The sequence below is a fragment of the Rutidosis leptorrhynchoides genome, chromosome 5, assembly GCF_046630445.1.
Source record: "Rutidosis leptorrhynchoides isolate AG116_Rl617_1_P2 chromosome 5, CSIRO_AGI_Rlap_v1, whole genome shotgun sequence".
Lineage (NCBI taxonomy): Eukaryota > Viridiplantae > Streptophyta > Magnoliopsida > Asterales > Asteraceae > Rutidosis > Rutidosis leptorrhynchoides.
The window spans coordinates 92,294,063-92,308,069 of record NC_092337.1 but is presented as its reverse complement, the minus strand read 5'-3'; the positions used below and the strand labels follow the sequence as shown (position 1 = coordinate 92,308,069).

General features: G+C 34.9%; 1 protein-coding gene and 1 pseudogene across 1 annotated transcript; one reads left to right on the top strand and one right to left on the bottom strand.

The window, feature by feature from the left end:
* The first annotated feature begins 411 nt into the window (after nt 1–411).
* LOC139847519 (pleiotropic drug resistance protein 1-like) lies at nt 412–10,660 on the top strand (annotated as a pseudogene).
* A 253-nt stretch (nt 10,661–10,913) lies between these two features.
* LOC139850424 (F-box protein At4g09920-like) lies at nt 10,914–13,824 on the bottom strand. The gene is made up of 4 exons (XM_071839996.1): nt 13,735–13,824; nt 13,200–13,257; nt 11,599–12,444; nt 10,914–11,506 (listed from the first exon to the last, which is right to left on the bottom strand). The coding sequence occupies exons 2-4, from the start codon at nt 13,239–13,241 to the stop codon at nt 11,081–11,083; spliced, it is 1,314 nt and encodes a 437-aa protein (XP_071696097.1). The 5' UTR covers nt 13,242–13,257; nt 13,735–13,824; the 3' UTR covers nt 10,914–11,080.
* Nucleotides 13,825–14,007: the final 183 nt, after the last annotated feature.

Genomic DNA, 14,007 nt, shown 5'->3' with positions numbered 1-14,007 from the left:
CCTAACATTATGTAATACTGTAACTAATTAATAGATATCAAAAATATATGTATTGATGCAAAATAAAACAAAATAAAGATCTGATGAAATAATAATGAGGTGAGGATGATGTATAATGTAGCATGCAAGGAGTGTGTAAAGATTGGTGACCACATCAAATCATACCAAACATATATACAAGTTTCACCTTTTCTTAACCAATCACGTACCATGATTCAATTATAAATTGCCACGTGGTCCACTTGAAATGAAACGAAAAAGGTATTAAGACCTTATAATGAATAATTATTGTGATGCATGGAAGAAGATAATAAGTACCCCATTCAACTTAATTAACATAGAGAAGAAAAAAGTTTAAAACTTTGTTATAAGCAGAAATTTATATTTATATCATAATTATATGTGGTAATTATGGATGGTGGGGAGGTATTTAGAGTTAGTAGTGCACCTATAAACAGTTCAAAAATATGGAGGAACAGTGGTAATGATTTCTTTCCAAGATCTTCACATGAAGTTGAAGAAGATGATGAAGAAGCTTTAAAATGGGCTGCAATTGAAAAACTTCCGACGTATCTTCGAATAGAGCGAGGCATATTAACCGAAGAAAACGGCCAACTAAAAGATATCGATATCAAGAATCTTGGGCTGGTTGAGAAAAGAAACTTACTTGATAGGCTTATTAGAATAGCTGAGGATGATCATGAGAAGTTTTTGTTAAAGCTAAAGGAACGAATTGACCGGTAAGTTATTTTAAGGATATTGTTTTTCCTTGAATTCTTGGTGTTTTATGTTTGTTTGATGTTTGAATGAATATGCAGAGTTGGACTTCAACTTCCTACTATCGAGGTCCGGTTTGAACATATGAATGTCGATGCGGAAGCGTACGTTGGTGGTCGAGCATTGCCTACTATTATCAACTCCGTGGTTAACATCCTAGAGGTTTTTTTTGTTCTTTCATCTCGAATTCTCAACATGATCTCAAACATTTAGGTATTGTTTGTTTTTAAAACCGTCAATCCTGTTAGCTAGAAAGGCAAAGATTCCTACTTTTTTAAACCAGATCCCGACTAGTTTATATCAATTTCTTTGATGAAACCAATGTATCAATAGCTCACTGGTACCCGGTACCTTTTCTCATATAAACTAACACGATCCCTACTCGCTACAAGAATCTACAACTCTTGTGGCAGTGGGATGATGGTTGCGTCACATGTTTGGGAGCCAGTGGAGGTAATTAATTTTCTAGCTTCCGACTCTTTCGGGTTGAGTCTGGTGGTTTTCTATAGGAAATACAAGGTCGGGATGTCCCTGTCAAACATACACCTTTTGAGTTTTGAACTTAATTTTTTTGATGGAACCTGTTATTTAGGTAAAATGGGTCAGAGTAGTTAAAATAATATATGCTCACACCGACCAAATCGTCTGATTTTGAAAAGTTAGATTATCACTGTAACATCGTTTTATTTTATATTTAACGCCTTATATATTAACAGAAAACGGAAAATGTTTTCGGATCAACCCGTTTCAACCTGATCTCATTTTTACAGTTACACAACCCGATCATTTTGCCACCTTTAGTCACACCCATGAATTGAAAAATCTTCTCTTAAATAATCTCGATTTCTCTGTTACACACGCAGGGATCATTAAATTTTCTTCCCAGCAGAGAGAAATCATTAACAATCCTTAATAACGTGAGTGGAATTGTCAAGCCTGGCAGGTAATTAGTTAGTACCGAATAAGCGCCAATTGCCACATAAGCACCACATAAGTGCCAAGTCATGTTTGTACTGTTCTACAGGATGACATTGCTGTTAGGCCCACCGAGCTCAGGAAAAACGACACTGCTGTTGGCTTTGGCAGGAATTCTTGGGTCAGATTTAAATGTAAGTGATTTTTTTAAAAAATATTTTTTTTTATATATCAATGCTGAAATGGAACATTCAACAAGTTAACAATTCATGCTTAAATGAGATTAGGTATCTGGAAGAGTGAGTTACAACGGGCATGAAATGAATGAATTTGTGCCACAACGAACGTCTGCTTATATAAGTCAACATGATCTGCATATAGGAGAAATGACAGTACGAGAAACACTAGCTTTTTCAGCCAGATGCCAAGGAGTCGGAGCAAATTATGGTCTAAAAATCTTTACATACTTCAACAAAATTATATGTGTCTACAAACTTTCACATGATTATATGTATGTAACTGTATCTCAACTAATTCGCATTATTACGATAATCTTCTAGAAATGTTGGCGGAATTATCAAGGAGAGAAAAGGAAGCAAATATTAAACCTGATCCTGATCTTGACATCTACATGAAGGTGACAAACATACTAACTGATATAGAATTAACTGCCATAACTTTTTTTTTTTTTTTTCATATATAGTTGTTGAACTCATTAAAACTATTGTTATTGTTAGTGTTATCATAATAATATGAAAATAATAATCTAAGCATAGAACAGTCAAGATATTAAATTGGACACTGAGATACGTGAAAATCATTTCCTCTCTGCTAACCTATTTATTTTTAACTGTTTGGCCCATTTCTATTTTAATTTTTTAATTATAAAAAGGGTATTCCAAGCAATTTCTATGATTGGATTCACTGATACTCCTGTGAAATAATAAAGACTATCATTATTATTAGGATTTTTCTAACCTTAAGATGCTTAAAGTACTTGTATTCATTAACCGCCATCTAAAAGCAAACATAACCGCTACATACAAGTTTTTTAAGTATATTAACGACAGCCCTTAGGCTGTCGTTAGAAAAATCTTTACTATTGTTATATTAAGTTATATTTTTTTTGTCTTCTGGCCCATAAATATGAATTATTCTGTATCAGACAAAATATTTAATTTTTTTTTTGATGATTTCTTTAATTAGGCAGCATCACTTGAAGGACAAAAGGCGAGTGTTGTCACCGATTATGTTATCAAGGTAATACATACATATGTACCTATGTATATATATATTTAACAATAAATGCAGAAAATGTAGTTGGTGTATGAGAATAATACATTTATAAATATTTTTTATGTAGATTTTAGGCCTTGAAGTCTGTGCTGATACTGTAGTAGGAGATGAAATGTTCAGAGGTATTTCAGGTGGCCAAAAGAAGCGAGTGACAACAGGCGAAATGATGGTTGGACCATCAAGAGCACTATTTATGGATGATATATCTACTGGTTTAGACAGTTCGACAACGTTCCAAATAGTGAACTCAATTAGGCAATCAGTTCACATACTTCAATTAACATGTGTCATCTCACTCCTTCAACCTGCACCAGAAACTTATGACTTATTCGATGATGTCATACTTCTCTCAGATGGTCAAGTTGTGTATCAAGGTCCCCGACAAAACGTGCTAGAATTTTTTGATTACATGGGTTTCAAATGCCCTGAGCGAAAAGCAGTTGCCGATTTTTTACAAGAAGTAATAATAACTCTCAACTTTATTTCCTTGTATTATTGGTCTTATGGGCGGGGCGAGTCGTTAAAGCAAGTACCATTTGATACCCGTCTTGTTGGAGCGATTATGTTAATGTTATTTACCAATACACTAATTATGGGGTACTCGAAAAAGAATCATGTGTCCCGGGTTCAAGTCTCAGAGAGGTATTACTTCCCCTGAAAAAGAATCCCGTATTCAGGGTTAGGGTTGATGGTTTCCTCTGACAGGTGTTGTGGATATGAACGCATGGGTGGTCTCTGACATGAGTGACATGGCGTTCGGACCCGTCACTGACTACTAACATGCTGGTAAAAAAAAAATTATACTAATTATGGTGGAGGTATTACAGTTCACAGGGGTAAAAAGTCCCCTTTTTTCTCCGTTGCTGATGTCATCATTACATCACCCATGTTTTTTTTTTTTTCCCCCTTTCCTGTCTCTTTTCATGGGTTTTAATGCATTGAATATGGGTACCATAAACTTTATTATTCAAAAAATGAGAAAATGTTGCTTATAAAAAACTGCACAAGCAATTTACGAGCTTGTACTTACCTGATATATTATGATTACGAATTATAGAGCTTTCGGCTCATGTTCGTTTTAATGTGTGAAACTATAGGTAACATCAAAGAAAGATCAAGAACAATATTGGGTAAGAAACAACGAGCCTTACAGTTATGTTACGGTTCAAGAATTTGCAGAAGCATTTCAGTTGTTCTACGTGGGAAGAAGGTTAGGTGACGAACTTTCCGCTCCATTTGACCGAACAAAAAACCACCCGTCCGCTTTAACGAGAAAAAAATACGGCGTTAGCACAATCGAATTACTAAAAGCTTGTACATCTAGAGAGTTGTTATTTATGAAGAGGAACTCTTTCGTGTATATCTTCAAATTGACACAGGTAATATAATTATACCCGGCAAACGGGTCGAAATGGGTCATGGGTCCAATGGGTCATATTTTTAAATGGGTCTAAACGCGTAGGGTCTAATTAGTTTACGTGTTACATGTTCAGCTTATCTTTTTAGCAACTACTGCAATGACATTATTCTTACGAACCGAAATGCCAAAGAAAACAATTGTGGATGGAACCGTTTACTTGGGAGCTTTGTTTTTCACATTACTTACTATTACATTCAACGGGTTCTCAGAGCTTGGATTAAGCATTATAAAACTTCCCGTGTTCTACAAGCAGAGAGACCTTTTGTTCTTTCCTGCTTGGGTATACGCGCTACCAACGTGGATCCTAAAGATTCCGGTTACAATCGTTGAAGTTGCTACTTGGGTATTTTTGACCTATTATGTCATTGGGTTTGATCCAAATGTTGGAAGGTATGTAACAGTCAACAACAACAACAACAACAACAAAACCCAATACCACAATTAGTGGTGTATGGGGAGGTGAGATGTAGACAATCCTTCCCCTATCCGAGAATAAAGAAAAGTCCTTTCTCTACCCAGAATGAAACACTCTCAAAAGTAAAGAAAGTCATCCCTCTCTCTATTCGCCAGATAGAGAGATTGCTTCCGAGTGGACCTCCGGCCAGTACGTAGAAAAAAAAAAAAAGAAAAAAAAAAAAACGTTAACACAAATTAAAAATAAATTTTAAATATTGAAAATTGAAAAATAAAAAATAATAAAATAATAATAAAATAAAGTAAAATAAATAAAATAAAATAAAATAAAATTGAGACGTCATGAAAATGGTTGAATCAAATTTCCATGGGTTTTAAATTTTGCTTGGTATTCAATTTCGGCTCTAAACTGCAAACAAGACGCCAATAATTCGACGCTTGCTCTTAACTCAAAAATAGAGACGCCAATAAAAATACTTAATAGCTAAAAAAATAATAATAATAATAATAAAAATAATTCTATATGGATTTGAAGGTGCTGAATCGTTAAGATATATTTCAACTCTGAATGTATTAATTCTATATGGATTTGAAGGTGCTGAATCGTTAAGATATATTTCAACTCTGAATGGTTCAATAGATCATCATTTGTCATTCAAATGTCACAAACAAACACATTCAGTGCTGAACCAACCAATTAAGAGGCAATCAAATGAACCCTTAGTGTTGAATATTACATGCATTAATTTGATGAAGTTTCACTGCTGCAGATTTTGCAGACAATTGCTTCTGCTCATATGCGTTCACCAGATGGCTTCCGCACTATTCCGTTTCATAGCAGCATTAGGACGAAACATGATTGTGGCCAACACGTTTGGATCGGTTGCACTTCTCGCCATTTTAGTGCTTGGTGGATTTGTCTTGTCAAGAGGTAAAACTTGTTGGCAGATTTCTGATTACATTAAATTGTGTTTGCTAACATCATAAAGAAATGTTTATAAATAAATGTTTTTATTACATCACATAACTTTCTCACCAAATCTGATTAGAACACTACCAGTGTTTTAAATGGTGTCCATCTCGATTGACTAGTCGGGCAACTAGTCTTTGGAGACTAGCCAGTCCTGTTTCGCCCAAAAACATCTGATTAGTCGGTCAAAGCTAAAAACTCAGGTCAAAGTCAGTCAAAGTTGGTCTGAGTCTGTAACCCTGCATGAGTTTGTATGAGTCGGTCAAAGTCAAGGTTGGTCAAAGTTAAGTCGAAATCTATATAACGCGATCTACGTTCATTTGTCACTACAGATGATATAAAGAAGTGGTGGGCATGGGGTTACTATCTTTCACCTCTGATGTATGGACAGAATGGTATGGCTGTCAATGAACTACTTGGAAAGAGTTGGAGACACGTAAGCCTTTATTTAAACCTATAAAAATGAAGATTTAAATCTATTTACCTTGAACGATGCAAGTGAATTTTTCTTGCAGGTATTACCAAATTCCACTGACACAGTAGGTGTTGCGGTCCTAAAGTCTCGTGGACTTTTTACCGAAGCAAAATGGTATTGGATATCAGTAGCTGCTTTAGTTGGATATATTTTCATCTTCAATATATTCAACATCTTCGCTCTCATGTACCTCAACCGTAAGAATCTATTAATAGTTTAATACTTTATATCTTATTATTTTCTACATTGTTACCAATTTAAGCTGAAACAAAATGAAAAATTGTCGTCATAATGCAGCGTTTGGGAAGTCTCGAGCAGTTTTATCTGAAGAAACATTGGCAGCAAGAGAAGCTATAAGTACACGAGATCCGATCAATTTATCAGGTGCAGAGATGAAAAATGAAATTCCAAAAAGTGTATCGTTAAAGTCAATGTCGTCGAGAGTCAACACTATGATTGAAGCTGATAAGAAACCGAGACGTGGAATGGTTCTTCCTTTTCTTCCCCTTTCCCTTGCATTTGATGACATAAAATATTCAGTTGATATGCCTCAGGTAACAAAGTCAGAAGTCAAAGTCAAAAGTCAAGTACGTTGACCTTCAACTCTATTAGTCTCATACTAAAGTTACACTTTTCAGGAAATGAAAGCTCGGGGTGTTGCGGAAGACCGACTAGAACTGTTAAAGGGTGTTAGTGGTTGTTTCAGGCCAGGTGTACTTACAGCTTTAATGGGAATTAGTGGTGCTGGTAAGACTACTTTAATGGATGTTTTAGCAGGACGAAAAACAGGTGGGTACATACATGGAAGGATCAATATTTCTGGGTACCCAAAGAAGCAAGAAACGTTTGCTCGAATTGCAGGATACTGTGAGCAAACTGATATTCATTCTCCGCACGTCACAGTCTATGAGTCCCTGCAATATTCTGCATGGCTTCGTTTACCTCCTGAAGTTGACTCCGTGACCAGAGAGGTGAAAATGAACGGGAAACTATATTAATAAGTTTCAATACATACACGTGTCCATTTCGACCCATGTACTTATACATGGGTCGAATCGGCTTGTCTTTTATATCAACGGTTAATAGCATGGTCGCAAAATCCGTTACTCGGGGAGTACTCGGTCGGGATTTTTGAGGGAGTAATTGGCAACTCGGGAGTAATCGGATTGGACTTCTTATACATTTAAGTAATAAATTTCAAAACTATATGCGTAAATATACAAGAAATCTATAAACATTAACGTTAATATAATTGTCTAGAAACATAAACATAATCTTCATTTGAACAAACACTCCAAATATCTAATTTAATTTATGTTAAAATGTCGACCAATATTGACTTTGACCGATTTGACTAACTAAATCCGACTTTGACAAACAAAATTCGATTTTGACCCATTGACCTACGTTGACCAATTAATTACTTGGATTTTGGAAACTTGGATCGGCCGGTTCCTAAAAAGAGGTAATCGGGGAGTAATCGGAGAGTTTTACAACACTGTTCAAAAGTCTAACAAGTCAAACGGGTCGAATGTGTCAAACTGATTGTATGGAGATGTTTGAATTTTCATTTTATGATAAACAGATGTTTGTTGAAGAGGTTATGGAGCTTGTGGAGCTAACTCAACTTAGTCAAGCACTTGTGGGTTTGCCCGGTGTAAACGGGCTTTCAACTGAACAACGCAAGCGGCTGACAATTGCAGTTGAGCTAGTGGCTAACCCATCGATAATATTTATGGATGAGCCGACATCAGGGTTGGATGCAAGGGCTGCAGCCATAGTCATGAGAACAGTAAGAAGCACAGTTGACACTGGTAGAACAGTGGTGTGCACAATACATCAGCCGAGTATCGACATCTTTGATGCTTTCGATGAGGTAGGTTTGTATACAGAAAGATCAATGTTTGTGTTTGATCTGATATTTTGTAATGTTACCCGGTTTGACCCACTATAGATAAAAGATAACCCAAACATACCCATTTTATAAGTGAATGGGTCAATATTACCACTTCAACTTTCTGTAAAGATAATGTGATTTTTTATACGGAGTATAATTTTGCTACTTGCAGCTATTTCTTTTAGCACGAGGAGGTGAAGAAATATATGTCGGTCCATTAGGTCGTCATTGTTCTCACTTGATCAAGTACTTTGAGGTGAGTAAATACCAAAAATACCCTTCCACATCTTCAGTTCAAGACTTCAAGAATTAACATCAGTTCATCAACTTTTAATTATTCAAGGACATTAATGGTGTGAACAAGATTAAAGATGGTTACAATCCTGCAACTTGGATGTTAGAGGTAACCTCAGTAGCACAGGAAGCAGCTTTAGGTGTTAACTTTGCTCAACTGTACAAAAATTCAGAACTATACAAGTAAGCGATCAGAACACAATACGTACGTATCTGATTTCGTGCACTTATTCATTATTCTAATAAAATAAATTTGGTGACTAATTTAGGAGAAATAAGGAGTTGATAAATGAAAATAGCCAACCTGTACCCGGTTCAACTGATATACATTTTCGTACTCAATATTCTCAATCTTTTTGGACACAATGTATTGCGTGTCTGTGGAAACAACATTGGTCATATTGGCGGAACCCACCGTACACCGCAGTGAGGTTCTTTTTCACAACAACTATAGCATTGTTGTTCGGCACAATCTTCTGGAATATGGGTTCAAAAAGGTAATCCTGCAGTAGATGAGGAATAGGCATGGTGCACGTACTTATAGATGGGTCAATTTGGGTTATGTTTCATCCAAAAGGGTCTGATAAAAAGTTCATATAATATTAAATTGGTCAAATGGGTCGGGCAGGTTAAATTTCATCCATAATATTTTTTCTGTAGCATACGACATCCGAAATCTCTATATTCAAACTCTTAAATAGTTAAAATGTTTAAAAGTGCCTGTGGGCCAACCTGTCTTACTTCAATCCAAACTTATATTGACCCATTACCCAATCCGCCTGACCCGCCTATTTTGATACCTCTCCATCTTCCAATTTTCTTAATTTTATTTCATTGAATTATTGTATGTACAGGGGGAAAAAACAAGATCTGTTTAACGCAATGGGTTCTATGTATACTGCTGTCACATTTATTGGAGTACAAAACGCTGTATCAGTGCAACCCGTTGTTTCTATCGAAAGAACAGTATTTTACAGAGAACGAGCAGCTGGGATGTACTCAGCTTTTCCATACGCCTTTGGACAGGTATACCGAATATTTAATGTGCACATAAACCAGTAGCCTAATTTTAATTTAAAATTATTAATTATTAATTATTAATCATAACTGAACTGTTATGCAGGTTATGATTGAAATACCATACATATTTGTTCAAACAATTGTGTACGGAATTATTGAATACGCAATGATTGGATACGAATGGACAGTAGTGAAGTTCTTTTGGCATATCTTCTTTATCTATTTCACATTACTGTACTTCACATTTTATGGGATGATGACGGTTGCGGTCACTCCTAACCATAATATCGCTGCAATAATCGCATCTGCGTTTTTAGCATTATGGAACTTATTCTCGGGATTCATCGTTCCAGTGAAGGTAGGTTTCTGTCATCCAAATTATGTCTACTTATAGTATATATATATACATATATATATATATATATATATATATATATATATATATATATATATATATATATATATATATATATATAACTAGAAATGCGAGTAGAATAATCTCAAGCCGACAACCTGCTTTGCAAGCGTCGTGCATAATGAACCTCCGTGGACATCAGGGGTTTTATATGCTTCATGGATTCGAACTCCTGAACTCACTTTCTACTTTAATGGGAAAGCCAAAATTTATGTTAATAATTTTTTTTCTTCTTTTTTTCTAAAAAATTTGAGAAGGTTTTACAGACATAGAAATAAATACATTTTGGGCGATTTTTGACCCTTTGACACACTTGACTTGTTTTTTTTCTAAGCAACTTTATAAATCTATCCATTCATAACTAAAGGGGTCGAAATTGGAATGTCGACGGCCATTTTACGTGTGCATATATATATCGCCCGCAAAGACTAAAAAAGCAACTTCGGTTTTGTACAGAGGATACCGATATGGTGGAGATGGTACTACTACATCTGCCCAGTTGCTTGGACATTATATGGATTGGTTGCATCACAATATGGAGATATGAAAGACAAGCTAGAATCAGACGAAACAGTTTCAGAGTTCATCAGCAATTACTTTGGTTTTGAACATGATTTTATAGGATATGTTGCACTTATTATTGTTGGATTTGCAGTCCTTTTTGGATTCATTTTTGCCTATTCTATTAAGGCTTTTAATTTCCAAACACGGTAACAAAAGATCATAAAATCCACACATCAACTCATTATTGTAATTGAAACTTTATAAAGACCTTAATATCATTTCTCTTATATTCATATTATTACTCAGTCGAATGAACGTAATGTTCACTGGAAAGAAGTATTTTTTACTCAAATGTATTTTTCTACCCATTTTTTACTCAGATGTATGCGATCTATCCGGTGACTGTTTCCAATTTTTTTCCAATATATGTTTCTAGTGAGGTTTTACTCAGATGCAATAGAAAAGAATATCACCTATTATAAGGTGAAATATCATAGTTTAGAGGATGTGTACCATATCAAAACCCATAATAATGCAAGAGTCACTTTAATGTCACACGACAGATGTACATTGCTCTTGAAATACTAAATACTAGGTCTCTAATAACACTTCCAAATTTTTAATGTAGTTCATATGAACAAACATATACTACTTAGCTTACTTTATTAATGTTGAAAGGAGAATTAGACTATGACCAACTCCACACCTTGAGGCTTTATTGATTTTATGCGCTCAGCAGAACATCGAGCGGCTTCCTCCCCCTTCGAATCCCACCTTGCAATTGCAATCACAACCTTCTTCAGTGCAACAGCAGGAGTTTGTAAGATGTATGCAGCAAGTTCAAAGTCACATTTTCGACCCTTATATCCCGCCATTTCAACAAGTTTGAGGTGTTTGTGTGCATTTGTAGCATCCTCTGCTCTCCTCTTATGTATGATTGGCGCCATTGTTAAGATGCAAATTAGCTTAATAGAAAAAGTCTCTAAATTTGGACATGCACTCAATACGGCATCCAATAATACAAGACAATCATTGAAGGTGCCACCAAATGCCAGTTTCAATTTCTTTAGATTTGGTAACCTTGGAAGATATACATGTATTAAGTATCCCTGCAAAAACAGACAATAGTCTCATAAACATTTCCATCCATCCATTAATTAATTAATTCGTCGTAGAAACATAACAATGATGAGCGACTAACCTCAGGTTGATTCACATGCAAGGAAAGAGATTGCAGGGACAAAACACAAGATGAAATCCGGCCGAACACATTCTCAATTTTCATCCCACCCAAATCAAGGTCAAGTTCATTCAGTTTAGGAAGATGAGCAAGACGTAAATCTATATCGTAACCACGAAAGGTAAACGACACAAGGTCCAAATCCGATAAATTGACAGATCTAACATAACCATATTCAGTATCCACAATTTGAAAGCATTTTAAGTTACAACATTGTCCGCTGAGGTGAATATGATCCATATATACTGGATCTTCAATTGCTATCATCTCAAGATGCGGAGAATTCTTTAAAAATGCCTCAAAAACTCCTTTCCTTACAATAACATCTTTGAGTATAAGTTTTTTAAGATTCGGCAGCACCTTCTTGACCATAGGAAAACATCTTGCATTGCTTCTTGTATACTCACTTTTTATTCCATCTCTTGAAGTCTTATAAGGACAAGGGTCCGTCAAATCTAGTTCAAGAAATTCAACCTTTTTTTTTACTGCAAACTTGATCCATTTATTAATAGCATGTTTATGCTTGAGGTTGAGACGACAACTGATCCTAAAGTCATTGACGGTTGGGTGGTTGTAGCTTTTGATGACCGAATTGACCTGCTTAATGTACTTTTTCCTTTTTGTCTCCCTACCATCAAAGTTTAATTGCCTTAAATCACGCCACAAGTATCTCCATCTTGTAGCGAGGCTGCTAGTGGCCACCGCATACTTGATAGGCATTCGAGCCAGTATCAAAATGAGTACTTCGTCTGGCATTTGGCTTATATAATCATAAGAATTTAGTCTTTGTCTTTGATGACTTCGGGCCTTAACAATAAAAGCCATTAATGATTACTTAGCAATCAGCATAAAATGTATATTTCATGTGGCATCTGGCTTATAAAATCATAAGAATGTGGTTCAGGCCTTCACAATAAAAGCCATTAATAATTACTTAGCAATCAGCAATATAATGTACCTAGTACAAAGTTACAGGTATATTAAAGTAAATTACTATTACTATTACTATTACTAACATAACTAATATACAAAATTTGTCTTATTTGTTATGAATAGTACTATTCAACTTTTCATTTTTTACAAACCAACCCCTAACTTTCATTAAAATACAAATCAAACCCCCTACTTTATACATATATTATAAATTATTATTTATCCCATCACTAACACCAAAAACACCCACCACGCTTTACCGGCTTCTACACTGCGCTTAAACAGTAGGACCCACATAGGCCACTACTGTGCTACATTTTTTTTTTGTCTCCAACGATAAAAGAAACAACTTTCCTAAAAGGAACAACCCTTCAATGCTACCAAAAGATGTCGAAAAATATTTTTTTTTACAAAATAGATCAACTAACTTTAACGCTAAAAGAAGCAACTTTCACAAAAGAAACAACCCTTCAATGTTAGATCGAAAAAAATGCTTTTTTACAAAATAGATCCACAAAATGAAAGATTTTTTTTTTAACTCGCATTCAAAACGGAGCTCCCGGCGCGAAGCGAGTGCTCCACAACTGGTTGACACTAAAATTAGTACTCAAATAAACAAAAAATGGAACCTGCAGTTGAAAAGTAGTTGAAGAGCTCTGTATGGGGTCCATGATAAAAGTAATTAATCTGCAGTATTGGGCCAAAAACGACGGAATCAGGGTATGATTTTTAAATGTTCAGATTCGAAACAGTCACATTTGTATAAAAGAATCAGCTGATCCGCAAACAAAAATTTCAATTTATATTGATAAAAATTAACCTAATCGCCACTTTTATTTTATTAAACAGCTTTAATCAACATAGTCAATTTCCTAGTCAATTTCTGATACACAAACTAATGGTTTAAAACAGTTGGAACGTGCATCCCTTTTATTAGTTTTTGAAGGTGAAATATTGTTTTATATGATCAATTGATAAAAAAGAAACGATCAAAGGGTTGTGTACAGGCGGATCCATATTGAATATTTTTTTCAAAAACAATATTGAAACAATTTCAAAACAATATGAATATTGAATATCCAATATCCAATATCCAAAAACAATTATGACAAATTGAATATTGAATATATTTTTTCAAAAAATGCACTTCGCCCAAAGACTTACATAAGGGTTCCACGGATGCCCAGATCCAGATAAAAGTAATAAATACTGTCAACTCTCCCATCCAATTTATAAGGCTTCTCTCTTATTAGAGATTTATCAGTAGCCGATGTGGGAATAGAAAAAGTGCTGTAGTAGTGATAAATGGAAAGTGCTATTTGGAGTTGTATATATTGTACTCCGTATTGTATATATTTAAAATAAGAATAAGAACATGTCATATCTAAATTCATATGTCAAACAATATAAATTTAAACTTTTTATGGTATTTGTTAT